This window comes from Glycine soja, chromosome 18, assembly GCF_004193775.1.
Source record: "Glycine soja cultivar W05 chromosome 18, ASM419377v2, whole genome shotgun sequence".
Taxonomy (NCBI): domain Eukaryota; kingdom Viridiplantae; phylum Streptophyta; class Magnoliopsida; order Fabales; family Fabaceae; genus Glycine; species Glycine soja.
In genome coordinates, this window is record NC_041019.1 from 30,394,470 (window position 1) to 30,409,603 (window position 15,134).

General features: G+C 40.4%; 1 protein-coding gene across 1 annotated transcript; it reads right to left on the bottom strand.

The window, feature by feature from the left end:
* Window positions 1–12,520: 12,520 nt before the first annotated feature.
* LOC114397155 (protein MAIN-LIKE 2-like) lies at window positions 12,521–13,428 on the bottom strand. The gene is made up of 2 exons (XM_028359268.1): window positions 13,129–13,428; window positions 12,521–12,751 (listed from the first exon to the last, which is right to left on the bottom strand). Exons 1-2 carry the CDS (start codon window positions 13,426–13,428, stop codon window positions 12,521–12,523), a joined length of 531 nt encoding a protein of 176 aa, XP_028215069.1.
* Between the last annotated feature and the right edge of the window lie 1,706 nt (window positions 13,429–15,134).

Consider the following 15,134-nt stretch of genomic DNA (forward strand, 5'->3'; position numbering starts at 1 on the left):
GTGAGACATCGAGGTTTAGTATTTGCGCCTTCGGCATAGAACACAGGAACATTTCTTAATTAGAGAAACATCTTTAATTGCATCAACTTGTTCAGTAGGAAGACCCAACGCTTTTAGATCACTGTTTTTTCACACTTATCTGCTTACATTTACTACTTTTCTAATTAGGATACATCATAGTTTTATTTAAATTCCCAATTATTCAATTCTGTCTACAAAATGCATGATTATTGAACAAGACTTTGCTAAATTAAAAAGTTCCATGTGTTCAATACTCGAATCATTCCATTTTAATTAAATGCTTGACGACCCAGTGCACTTTCTGGTAAACCACTTCCGCTTAAAAAGAGTAATTACAAATTTTGAAGAAAAAAAGAACTGTGGAAGAGGGTCAACAAAAGTATTTTGGCATCATTGCCGGGGAAATTATTTTCATTTGGAAAGTTTAGTTCAGTTTTAAGGCATTGATTCATTTTATTTTTTCTTTGATTCATTGATTCTTTTTGTGAATATTTAGTGTTGCATAATTTATTGTTCTTTGGAATTGGTTAACTGTTGTTCTGCTTGTTTTGCATGCAAAGAAGGTCTTCTGCAGGTGTTTTGATTCCCATAGATTTGGAAATTAACGCTAACTGCAGGAAAAGAAACGCAGAAAGAAAGAGAAATTTTTTGCAGGACATTGAGGCAGCAGCAACTCCAGAAGAACCTCTATCTTCTAAGGCAACTTCTAGTTTTCCAACTTGTCGCAACCTACCCTTCGGCAGGAGGGCGACGCGAGACTCGCAGAGTCACCACCAACGTTTATTCGGGGAAAACGTCAGGAAAACCAAAACGTGTGGTCTATGAACTTTAATCGTGAAAGGTTCGGGAGTTGTTTTTATGCACGGGGAAGGTATTAGCACCCCACGCATTCATCACAAGGGGCGATAGCCTTCAATCAAGTGTGCAAATATGACTTCAAAACTACGTATTTTATGTATTTTTCTCCTTTTATTCTTTTTATCTTTTTGTGGTCGACAAGGGTGTTTCCCTCGCTCCTACGTATTTCTCAATTGCGATGAGAAAATCGAACCTACGTAGTTCTTGTAGAACTAAACGTTTGTTAAGTTATTTTTATCTTTTTTTGCAAGATATATTTTAACTAAACAAAAGGTCATTTAAGGCGTTGGACCATTAAACAATCTTTTGATTTTGAAAGGAGAGAAACGTCAAGGCGTTGGACCATTAATGATCTCTTGTTTTTGAAAGGAGAGAAACATTATCATTAACGATCTCTTGTTTTTGAAAGGAGAGAAACGTTAAGGCATTGGACCATTAAGGATCTCTTAGTGTGAAAGAAGAAAAGCGTTAAGGCATTGGACCATTAACGATCTCTTGGTTTTTGAAAGGAGAGAAATGTTAAGGCGTTGGACCATTAACGATCTCTTGGCATGGTCGAAAAAAGCGGGGCTTTTGCTCCTACGTATCCTCAATTGCGATGAGGAAATCAGACCTACGTAGCTCTTGCAAAAGCAATAAAGTTATGTGTTGATTTTATGCTTTGAATGGTCCATTTTAACCAATAAAAGCAAAGAGGATGGTTTTAAAGCGTTGGACCTTAAAACGGTTTTGAGTGACTTTTGCGGACAAAGCTTGATTTGTGAGTTGATTTTAGCCTTAGTTTCACTTTGGTTATTAGTCAATTCATTCAAAGAAACTTCCAAAGAAAAAAAACATTCGATTGATTTTTTTATTATTTTATTATTATTTTGCCTTTTTTTGGTTTAACTGAGGTTACAGCATGAACGATCGGTTAGATTTTGCTTTAACATTGATTAAGCGACATTACAACACAAATGATTGGTTGAAATTCATTTTATCATTTATTAGGCGAGATAATGGCTTAAACAATCGGTTAAAGCTCGTTAAAAAGGGGGAAAAAAGGTACGGAAAGTAAACGAAATGAAAGTGAAAGTATACAAAACAAGTAGGGACCACTAAGGGTGCATAGAATGAATTGAAAAAATCGATTTCGGGAACTTACCAGTTGAAGATCGAAGAAAGAACGAAGAATGGTGAAGAACAATAAAGAACGGTGAAGAATCTCCATGAAATCGCTTACAAAAATGTCTCGGAAGCGTTATGGAGGCGCTTCGGCTTCGATTTTTTCCATGGAAACAATTTTTCTCACTAATTTCGAGTGATTCCTCAATACCAGAAAGGTTGAACCCATTTACTCTGCCCCCATTCCCCTATTTATTGGAGAAAAGGGGGAGGTGGTTGCTGCCCAGCTCGCCCAGGTGAGCTAGGTTACTTCCACCAGAAGCCACCGCCCATTTTTGGAAGATTCAGGAAGGCCCAAGTGGGCCAGATTACTATTTACACCTTTTTTACTAAATACACCCACTTTTGAGTTTTTTTTTATCGATTTCTTTCCGATACGTTACGGAACTTTACGGATTACGCAATGATACTTGTTTTCCTTCTGAAACATCATGAAACTCTACGGATTACACAACAATGCTTGTTTTTTTATTTCCGAAATGTTACGAAACTTTACGGATGACGCAACAATGCTTGTTTTGACTTCCGGAATGTTGCAAAACTTTACGGATTATGCAACAATGCTTGTTTTGATGGTTTTGAAGGCAGCAAACAAGGTTTGAAAGCTAACCGCAAGTACCCCTGGATGAAGTTAGGGTATGATAGTTGCCCCTCTTTACTTATCTTTTATTGGAGATAAAAGGGAAGTAAAGATAAGACACTAATGTCGTTCGAGCGGAACCTCACTCGGCCGATCAATAGCCCAACCAGCGAAACCTGTCAATCAAAAAGAACAAAAAAGGCACCAGGAGCATCAGTAAAACTTCAGTGCCTTGAAAGTGATAAAACTGGATAGCCATGATGTCTCTGCATGCTATCGAAGTTGATCATCTCTGGTTAGTAGAGGCGAGTCTTACACGTCATCGAACTTGAACGTCTCTGGATGACAAAGGTAAAATCTGCAAAAATCTTCAAAATGATTAGAAATTGACAACCATCATCATCCCGATATCATCAGACTTATTCGTCTCTAGATGATCGAAAGGGACTTCGATAGTCTTCGGATAGGAAGGGTGCGAGCGACCATATGTTGTCTCTGCGTGTCATCGGACTTGTCGTCTCTGGATGATGAAGGTGTGGATAACCATGAGGTATCTCCACATGCTATCGGACCCTCAAGTCACGATAGTAGAATTGAGACTTGTTTGCAGTCTCGGTCGGAAGATGCTGACATCTCTGGGAATGGTGCAGATGATCACATTGGTCTTTGCGTGTCAACAGACTCGCTAGCTTCTAGCTGACAAAAGGTGTGGATAACCATAAGGTGTGTCCGTGTGCTACTGGACCCTTGGGTCACGATAGAAGAATTGAGACTTTTTTGCGGTCTTGGCCGGAAGATGCTGACATCTCCGGGAAGGGTGCAGATGACCATATTGGTCTGTGCGTGTCAACGGGCTCGCTTGCCTCTAGCTAACAAAAGGTGTGGATAACCTGATGTAAGCTCCATTGGAGCTTGTAGGCCTAGGATCTTCTTCATCCATGGATTCCTTTGCTTCTTGGAAGATAAATGGCAGCGGAATGGAGAAGGAAGAGAGAGAGGAGATGCCACTTCAAGGAGAAGATGAGTCTAGAAGAAGCTTACCACCATAGGAGGCCATGGATAAGAGCTTGGAGGAAGAAGGAGATGAATGAAGGGAGAGGGAGAGAAGAGCACGAAATTTTGTGCTCCAAATGAGCTTTGAAATCTGAAGTTTAATATTCAAATGATCAAAGTTGAAAAAAAAATGCACACACATGACCTCTATTTATAGCCTAAGTGTCTCCACTAAGTGTGCTTAGGTGTCATGAGGCATGTAAAGCATGAAGGACATGCACAAAGTGTGACTATATGATCTGGCAATGGGGTGTAGTAAGCAAATGCTCACCTCCCCCTCTAAAATTTAATTGGATTGGGCTTCTACCAATTCAATTGAATTTATTTCTCAACACACATCAAATATTCACTTAGTGCATGTGAAATTACAAAACTACCCCTAATACAAAAACTAGTCTAGGTGCCCTAAAATACAAAGGCTGAAAAATCCTATATTTCTAGGGTACCCTACCTACATTATGGAGCCCTAAATACAAGGCCCAAAAATAATGAAACCTTAATCTAATATTTACAAAGATAAGTGGGCTCGTACTTAGCCCATGGGCCCGAAATCTACCCTAAGGCTCATAAGAACCCTAGGGCCTTCTCTTGCATCTCTGGCCCAATCTACTTGGAGTTTTCTATCCAATGCCCTTGCGGGGTAGGATTGCATCATAACCATAAGGTGTGTTCACGTGCTACCGGACCCTTGGGTCACGATCGCAGAATTGAGACTTGTTTGCGATCTCGACCGGAAGACGCTGACATCTTTGGGAAGGGTGCAGATGACCACATTGGTCTTTGCGTGCCAATCGGGCTTCGGGTCTGCGAATGATGGGGTGCAGATAACCGTAAGGTTTCTCCACGTGCCATCGGACTCTCGGGTCGTAGGATAGCAAAATGTGTGCGCGGATAACCATCGGGTGTCTCCACGTGCCACCAGACTCACAGGTCACGATAGCAAAAAGTGTGCGCGGATAACCATCGGGTGTCTCCGCGTGCCACCGGACTCACATGTCATGATAGCAAAGGCGGGGTGGTCAACAAAGGCGCATGAGGAAAATGCAAGGATCATGCATGAGCGAACATGAAAATAAAAGTTGTGCAAAAAAACATGTTAGATGCAGATGCATGGTGAAGAAATGACTTATGCAAAATGCAATGCATGAAATGATAAGTGACAAATGCAGGAACAATATGTCCATTACGATGCATTGAAGAGATGATTATGTGATGCATGATACGAATGCATTTATGGACATGAGAGCCCGAAAAATCATCTCTTCTTACTTGCGCATTTGGGGGAACAGTGCCTCATATGTGCAGTTAAGAAGGTGATATGGACCTTCCGACTTCCTGTGACAAAAGACGAGAGTCACATACAACACGTGCGTCACGACATGATGTAGACGCACAAAAGCACAACACGGGGATGTACACAGTATGCCAATATCTACAAATAATCATACAACAAATGCGTACATGACATTTAGGTTATATGCATGGCAGTGTTTAAATGGCACGCAGCGTGTTCGCTTCATGCCCTTATTATAGGGACCTAAACGGGAGGAACTAAAAGGCTTTTAGTGATAGTTCCCAAGGTGGTCATATCTCTCTTGATGGTTTCTAGAGGTATCATCCCCTTTGAAAAACATATTGTGGCAGTAGTGACTACCAGTAACAATATGTTATCAAAGAGAAAAACTCTAGATGAGGGATCACTCTTATCAAGCAAGTCAGAGACCCAGCATGACCACAGATTCACCTCCAGTCCTTATGTTCCCATGGACCCGGGAGTAGGGCTCCTTTTCAACTCACCGTGTGTGAAAAAAGGTGTTGGTGCTATGTGCATCAAATGAATACATATTTATCTCATGCATACATTAAAACATGCTTACAGGATCAAAAAAGTTTATACAAGAACACAAAGGAAAAGGGAAACCGATGAAAAGGAAAACACAACTTTTGCACAAAAGATTAATAGGCCTAACTCTCTAAAAAATAGTCCCCAGTGGAGTCGCCAACTGTCACAACCTACCCTTTGGCGGGAGGGCGATGCGAGACTCACGGGTGCGTCTTCCAAGGAAAGAAAATGCGCAGAGTCACCACCAACGTTTATTTGGGGAAAACGTCGAGAAAACCAAAACGTGTGGTCTACGAACTTTAATCGTGAAAGATTCGAGAGTTGTTTTTACACACGAGGAAGGTATTAGCACCCCACGCGTCTGTCACAAAGGACGACAGCCTTCAATCAAGTGTGCAAATATGACTTCAAAACTACGTATTTTTCCTTTTTTTCTGTTTTTATGTATTTTCCCCTTTTTTTATGTTTTTTATCTTTTTGTGGTCGACAAGGGTGTTTCCCTCGCTCCTACGTATTCCTCAATTACGATGAGGAAATCAGACCTACGTAGTTCTTGTAGAACTAAAAGTTGGTTAATTTGTTATTATCTTTTTTTGCAAGATATATTTTAACCGAACAAAAGGTCATTTAAGGCGTTGGACCATTAAACGATCTTTTGATTTTGAAAGGAGAGAAACATTAATGCGTTGGACCATTAACAATCTCTTGTTTTTGAAAGGAGAGAAACATTATCATTAATGATCTCTTGTTTTTGAAAGGAGAGAAACGTTAAGGCATTGGACCATTAACGATCTCTTGGTGTTAAAGAAGAAAAACGTTAAGGCATTGGACCATTAACGATCTCTTGCTTTTTGAAAGGAGAAAAACGTTAAGGCGTTGGACCATTAACGATCTCTTGGCGTGGTCGACAAAAGCAGGGCTTTTGCTCCTACGTATCCTCAATTGCGATGAGGAAATCAGACCTACATAGCTCTTGCAAAAGCAATAAAGTTATGTGTAGATTTTATGCTTTGAATGGTCCATTTTAACCAATAAAAGCCAAAAGGACCGTTTTAAAGCATTGGACCTTAAAACGGTTTTGAGTGACTTTTGTGGACAAAGCTTGATTTGTGAGTTGATTTTAGCCTTAGTTTCACTTTGGTTATTAGTCAATTCATTCAAAGAAACTTCCAAAGAAAAAAACATCCGGTTGATTTTTTTTATTATTTTATTATTATTTTGCCTTTTTTTTGTTTAACCGAGGTTACAGCGTGAACGATCGGTTAGATTTTGCTTTAACATTGATTAAGCGACTTTACAACACAAATGATCGGTTGAAATTCATTTTATGATTTATTAGGCAAGATAACAGCTTAAACAATCGGTTAAAGCTCGTTAAAAAAGGGAAAAAGGGTATGGAAAGTAAACAAAATGAAAGTGAAAGTACCCAAAACAAGTAGGGACCACTAAGGTTGCATAGAATGAATTGAAAGATTCGATTTCGGGAACTTATCGGTTGAAGACCGAAGAACGGTGAAGAACGATGAAGAACGGTTAAGAATCTCCACAAAATCGCTTACGGAAACGTCTCAGAAGCGTTACAGAAGCGCCTCGGCTTGGATTTTTTCCACGGAAACAATTTTTCTCACTAATTTCGAGTGATTCCTCAATACTAGAAGGGCTGAACCCATTTACTCTGCCCCTATTCCCCTATTTATAGGAGAAAAGGGGGAGGTGGTTGCCGCCCAGCTCGCCTAGGCGAGCTAGGTTGCTTCCACCAAAAGCCACCACCCATTTTCGGAAGATTCAGGAATGCCCAAGTGGGCTAGATTACTATTTACACTCCTTTTTCACTAAATACACCCCCCTTTGAGTTTTTTTATCAATTTATTTTCGAAATATTGCGGAACTTTACGGATTACACAATGATACCTATTTTCCTTCCAAAACGTCGCAAAACTCTACGGATTACGCAACAATGCTCGTTTTTTATTTCCGGAATGTTGTGAAACTTTACGGATTACGCAACAATGCTTGTTTTGACTTCCAGAATGTTGCGAAACTTTACGGATTATGCAACAATGCTTGTTTTAAGGGTTCCAAAGGGAGCAAACAAGGTTCGAAAACGGACCGCAAGTACCCCCAGATGAAATTAGGGTATGACATAACTCAAGGGCAATCTCACACAGTTTTAGGTGAAGCAAATATGATGGCTAAAGAGCCAAGAAGAGTTACTCTTGAAGATTACTCAAGCTCAAGCGTGCCACAATTTTTCACTAGTATTGTGCGGCCGGAGGTTCAAGCACAAAATATAACCTATCCACACTCATTAATTCAGTTGATATAGAACAATTTGTTTCATGGTCTGCCCAACGAGGACCCGTATGCACATCTAGCCACTTATATTGAAATTTGCAACACTGTTAGATTGGCTGGTGTGCCTGAGGACGCATTAGATTGAGCTTGTTCCCATTCTCTTTGTCTGGAGAGGCTAAAAGGTGGCTTCATTTGTTCAAAGGTAATAGTCTCAAGACTTGGGATGAAGTAGTTGACAAATTCTTAAAGAAGTACTTCCCAGAGTCTAAGACAGCTGAAGGGAAAGCTACCATTTCATCCTTCCACCAATTTCCAGATGAATCTTTGAGTGAGGCATTGGAAAGATTTAGAGGCTTACTGAGAAAAACGCCCACTCATGGATTTTCAGAATCGATACAACTCAACATTTTTATTGATGGGTTAAGACCACAGTCCAAGCAGCTTCTTGATTCTTCTGTAGGGGGAAAGATCAAATTGAAGACTCCGGAGAAAGCTATGGAATTAATTGAGAACATGACTGCTAGTGACCTTGCAATTCTGCGTGATAGAGCCCACATCCCTACTAAGAGAAGCCTGCTAGAGCTTTCATCACAAGATGCATTGTTGGCACAAAACAAGCTGTTGTCCAAGCAATTGGAAGCATTGACTGAAACATTAAGCAAGCTAGCAACTTAATTAAATTTTGTACAACCTTCATCTTCTGCTGTTTTGCAGGTTGCAGATTGTGTCATATGTGGTGGAGCACATGAGTCTGACTGTTGTATTTCCTAAGAAGAAACACTACATGAAGTAAACTACATGGGGAACCAGCCAAGACAAAATTTTAATGCAAGTGGATATTCCGAATTTCAGCATGGCCAACCATATAATTCATAACAAGGACAGTGGAGGAATCACCCTAGTAACCAGTTCAACAAAGACCAGGGTAGTCCATCTAATAGGCCATAACAACAAGGGCCTAGTCTCTATGAATGAACAATGAAGCTGGAAGAGACTCTTGCTCAGTTCATGCAAGTTTCCATGTCAAACCAAAAGAGCATAGAGTCCGCCATAAAGAATCTGGAAGTTCAGGTGGGACAGTTGGCGAAACAATTGGCAGACTGTCTGTCTAGCAGCTTTGGAGCTAATACTGAGAAAAATCCAAAGGAGGAATGCAAAGTTGTTATAACTAGAAGCAGATTGGTAACCATGAATGAGAGTGAGAATGGAATAGGTTGCAGAAAAACAACAGCTGGTGTCTGGCCCAGCACTTGATCCTGTGGTAGAGTCTTTGACTGAGTCTGAAGAAGAATTGAAGGTAAAAGATGAGAAGAAGAAGGAGACAACAATAAATTTGAGTGAACAAGAAAAAGAGGAGAAAAATAAAGAAAAAGAAAAAGAAAAGGAAGAAGAAAAATAAATTGAAAAAGAAAAAGAAAAAATGAGAAAATAGAAAATGAAAAAGAGAAAAAAGGAGAAGAAGAAAAGCAAGAGTGAGTGTGCTAGAGAGAAAAAGAAGGAAGCATCTTCAGCTGACGGGAAAGAAGTACCATATCCTTTGGTACCTTCTAGAAAAGATAAAGAGAGACATCTAGCTAGATTTCTGGATAGTTTCAAGAAGCTAGAGATTACAATGCCCTTTGGAGAAGCTTTGCAACAGATGCCACTCTATGCTAAATTTCTAAAAGACATGCTAACTAAGAAGAACAAGTATATCCATAGTGACACCATAGTCGTGGAAGGAAACTGCAACGCTATGATTCAACAATTCCTTCCACATAAGCATAAGGATCCAGGTAGTGTCACTATACCTTGTTCTATAGGTGAAGTTTTAGTAGGCAAGGCTCTTATTGATTTAGGGGCCAGTATTAATTTGATGTCGCTCTCCATGTGCCAGAGACTTGGAGAGCTGGAGATAATGCCTATTCGGATGAATTTATAGTTAGCTGATCGCTCCCTCACCAGACCCTATGGAGTGGTTGAAGACGTTCTGGTTCGAGTCAAGCATCTTATTTTTCCTACCGATTTTGTTGTAATGGACATTGAGGAAGATGCAAATATTCCTGTCATTTTAGGACGTCCATTTATGTCCACTACAAGCTGTGTGGTGGACATGGGGAAGAAAAAGTTGAAAATGAGTCTTGAAAATCAACAAATTAGTTTTGATCTATTTAATGAAGGAAGAGAATTAATGGACCAGGATGTGTGTTTGCAGGTCAAGGTGTTGGATGAGAAGGTTCTAAAGGACAGAACCAAGATTGATCCAGGATAATAGAACGATGCATCAAGCTAATGATGTTAAACAAGCACTTGCTGGGAGGCAACCCAATCATTTTTAATTTTTGTTGTGTTTGCATTTAGTGTGGTTGATTGCTTGTGATTGTGTGTGATTTAAGTGTGATTAATATTGAAAAAAGGGAGTTCATAAGCTTTGGTAAAGAGGTGAACAAAAAAATAACTTACAAAAATTTTCAGTTGTTCACTTGCTAAGCGCGCCTCTTGCGCTAAGCGCCAAGTCTTCACACGCTAAGCGAGCCCTTGTTCGCGCTAAGCGCTTAGACCCCTGACTAGTGGCTGGATGGTAGCACTAAGCGCGCTTCGCTACGCTAAGCCCAAATACCTCTTTGGATTTTAATTTCTCGAATTGGGCTTAGCGAGGTGATGTGCTAAGCACAATTCCCTCTCTGTTTTGAAATTCTTTGAAATAACGCTAAGCGCCAGTGTTAGTCGTCTTATACGACTAACTTTTGTATAGAAAACATTTTCGAAAACTTGTATAGTTTCCCCAATTTATAGTTATTTTGTAGGGATTTGTAAATAAATCTAGTTTTATTGTTATAGTTGTCTCTAGAATATTTACCATTAGATTTAATGATGAAATCTGTTCAATTTTAAGTCAAATGAGGCTAAGTCTTGAAGTGCTAAAAGTGGTAGTTGCGCTCAACTCACCATTTGGGCTCAGCACGCATCCATCGCTAAGTGCAACTTTAATGCGCTTAGCGCGACAGAAGAATCTGGCAGAGCATAAATATCAAGGTCGCGTGCCAAGCTCGAGATCCGTTCGCTAAGCACGACAGTTGTCTTCAGCCAGGCTCAGCACATGACTGGCGCTAAGCTCAAATCCACTTACTCGCACTAAGCGCGAGAGTGGCGCTAAGTGCAACGTCGTAATTTCAAAGCCTATTTAAGCCTGAATTGTCAGAATTAGGGTACGATTTGAAGAGACCAGAGCTGTATATTTTGCACTGACTTTGAGAAGAATACTCTAGAGGCAGAAAAGAGGAGCAGTTGTGCAGAGAAGCCTAGGTTCTTCAATTGGAGAGAGATTATAAAGTTGTAGAGTGCTTGCGAGATGCTGAGAAGAGGAGGAGGGATCCCCCTTCTTGTGTAAGGAACAATTATTTTGTACTCTCTATCTCAATTGTATTAGGGTTTTTCTGTAATGGTTGGCTAAACACCCTTGTTGGGGATTTCTAAGGAACAACTGATGTAATTACTTTAATATCTAATTGATTATGTTTTATGTGTTCAATGCTTCTTTCTATGCTTAATTTTTGCATGTTGTTAGTCTGATCACACACTTGTGTGTATAGTTAGGTGACTTTAGCATTGGGAAATGTACTGTTACCTTAGAACTTGATAGAAGCAGGACTGAAGCTTAGTCTTACAAGAGGGATCTACGGACTAAGCTTAGGTTTTCTAAATATGTTGTTACGATAATGCTATTTAAGTTAAGCCTAGTCTTACAAGAGGGATCTGCGGACAAAGCTTAGGTTAAATTAGTCTAAACTTGTGAGGGATCGAGGTTTAGTATTTTAGACTACAACATAGAACACAAAAGCATGATTGATTAGAGAAATATCTTCATATGCATCAGCTTGTTTGTTAGAAAGACCCAACACTTTTACCTACTGTTGTCAACTTTAATTACTTGCAATTTTACTGTTTTTAACATAGACTTTAGTTTTAATTCTGTTTTTGATCATCAACCATCAATATTTGTTTCAACAATGCCTTGATTCTAAATATAACTCTGTTTAATACCAGTTTCCCTGAGTTTGATACTCAGATTCATCTATTTTAATTTTAAATACTTGATGACCCGGTACGTTTTCTAGCAAACCAGGATATCCCTTGAACATATTTTCTGGAAGAAAAGAATTGCATAAAAAGTAACTGCAGGGGAAATCCAACAAAAGTATTTATGGCTTCGTTTCCGGGGAACTAGATTCATTAGAAGAGTTTAGTTCAGTTTTGGTGCATTGCTTTATAATTTTTCTGCTTGATTCATTGATTCTTTGTGTTTATATTTTGTTATTTTACATTCATTTTTCTTTTGAACTGGATAATTGTTGTTCTGTTCTCTTGTATGCAAAGAAGATCTACTACAAGTGATTTGATCCACATTGATTTGGAGATTAATGCGACTTGTAGGAGGCGTAACACAGAGAGAATCAAAAAAGTTTTGCAGGACTTGGAAATGGCAGCAACTCCATCAGAAGAACCTCGATCTTCCAAGGCATCTTCTAGTTTTCCTATTGTAGGGCATTCTCATATTAAACTTGTTGAAGAACCAATTATGGCTAAAGAGCCAAGGAGAGTAACTTTGGAGGATTATTCAAGTTCAACTGTGCCATAATTCTTTACCAGTATCGCACAGCCAGAGGTTCAAGCCCAATCGATTACTTATCCTCCCTCTTTCATACAGCTGATTCAAAACAATCTTTTTAGAAGCACGAAATCGGATGAAAGTCCTGCACAGGTCGGTGCTCCGCATATGGCATCCAGCAGACATCTGGGATCCTCAGACGATCCAGGTGTTGCCTGTTCGTCGTTGTAGATACCTTATTCACAGTCTTCTTTGTCACAATCCACCGACACGCACGTGGTGACACCTCGTCGTAGTCCAGATCAGCATTGCACTCCGCAAATGACGGAAAGTGCTCGTATATCCAACACTATAGAGTTTACATGAAAAATCATACATGTTAATTAAATATACACTCATTAAAAACATTGTTGTAATTAAATTATGAAATACATGTTAATTACCTGTAACAAGGTGATGTAACCAGCAAGCTATCGATTAGTGCTGAGACTGGCATCATTAAGCTGATCGTACATATGTATGAGGCCAGCAGCTCCCCATGCATACCGCCCAGCAAGAGTGAGGTCACGCAGGGCCTGTAAATGTATGACATGAACATGAGTTGCACTCTTATTAGCAAAAAGAGTGCAACCCAAAAAGATGCAGAAGATAAGCATGAGCGGCATCTGTCCAGTGTTGCGTCTGACATCTGTGTTGGTATATGTCTCGCAACCACTATAGGCGTACATATGGTCCACCATATTTGCCTGTCTCGGCCATGGCCACCTCTGGTGAGACCATCAGTAACTCAACCAACAATAGCATCGCCTCGTCGCTGTACAAAGGCTGGATGTCATGGAATGCGCCAACGATCGGCAGATGGAGAAGAGACATGACGTCGTCCAGCGTGATCAAAACCTCCCCCACAAGAAGATGGAAACTAGAAGTCTCCCGGTGCCACCTCTCGACAAAGGAGGATATAAGTCCCTGATCGTCGGTGTCTATCAAACACACTATCAAAGGACTTAATCCTGTCCTAGCAACCATGTCTTCAATTGCAGGAACAAGCCTTCCTAAGTTATGCACCTTCCTCCCATGGGAGGATAACTTCAACTCAGGACATTCTTGGATTGAAGTACAAAGGAACACACAATTTGTTCAAATAACGTCAATCAGTAACCAAAAACTCAATAAAAAAGAATACTTAATAGACTTGAATATTATAAATACCTATCCAGACCATACGATGGCCGCTTCATGGTCAGCATACTCCGTAAGCACTGTGGGTCCCTGGGTCCACCAAGAAATCCCTCAGGCTCATCTGCAGCATCCTATGCACCGGTATCCTATGTGTTAGTCTCTACACCGGTGTCCAGTGCGTCAGCATCTACCATGGGTGCACTGGTATCCTCTGGTACCGCAGGCGAGTTCGCATGTACCGTAGGTGAGTTCGCAGGTGTCGTAGGCACATCATCATCAACAATGACAGGTACCCGTCACCTGCATGCCGATGCGGTCGGCCTTCGGCGCTGGGGAGCACCGTCAGAATCATCACCATCCCCTCTCCTCAGACCTCTAGCAACAACCCTACCTAACGCATGACCTAATCCTCTAGTCTTAACCATGATCTGCAAATGTCTACCACAAAGGCTCATTCAACTTTGTTTGTTGGCTATCTAACCAAGAATGGCATGGGAGCTATGCTTAAATACATGAATTTGGAAGTTACAATGTGCCAAAGTATATATAAGGCTAGTGGTGCTCTATGCAGTGAATGCTGGATGTGATGTACCAACAAAAACAAAAATAAGGAGTATTGTACTATTACAGCTTTACTATTACAAACCAAATTAAACATGTCGAGTATCAAATGGTGATACTAGTGGCAAATTGTTAGGATCTAACTGCAAGGTATGAGACTTGCGTCCTACATTGCAAGTATGGTATCGAACACCGTGTGTCTCAGCTGCAAACAAGAGGAGGTGGTGGTAACCCCAACATTGCAGGTTTTTGCCCAAGACTAGTAAAAAAGGCTAGTGCACAGCCAACCTGTTTGAGAACCAGGGCTGCAAAGTATGGTCGGTGGTTAGGATCCAGTTGCACAGTATGAGACTTGAATTCTGCATTGAAGGTATGAGATTCTAGTGTGGGGTTTATAAGGCTTTGGGCTCTCCAACTACTACAACTAGCTTTTGTGATGTGGCTGTTAGTGTTAGTTATCTCTTAGGAATTTGTTTAGTAATTGTAAATGAGGGAGTTTGTTAGTTAGTTACACAAGTTAATTATCTGTTTTAGTTGGTTGAAGAAATAAGGGAAGGGAAGAGACCATTCATCTTGTCATTTGTGAGAGAATTGAAGCCTTTTGGCATTAGGGAGGTGCAAAAAACCTTTGAAGTTCTACAAATTAGGAAGAAATCCCTTGGAGCTGTGGGGGAGTTGTTCATGAAAATGATTCCTAGAATTTTATGGAAAGAAGGCCTATTGGTGGATGATCAATGTAGAGCAGTATTTTACTAAGGGGCTGTCGCAACGTGCCCTTCACGGGCGAGCGAGGGCGAGGCTCACGGGTGCGCTTTCCAAAGGAGGAAAGATGCGCGGAGTCGCCACCAACGTTTATTTGTGGAAAACGTCGGGAAAACCGAAGGAAACCGGTCAAAATGAAAATTCTAAGTTCGGGAGTTGTATTTATGTTTGAGGAAGGTATTAGCACCTCTCACGTTTGTCTCAAAGGACAACAACCTATTTTTTAGAAT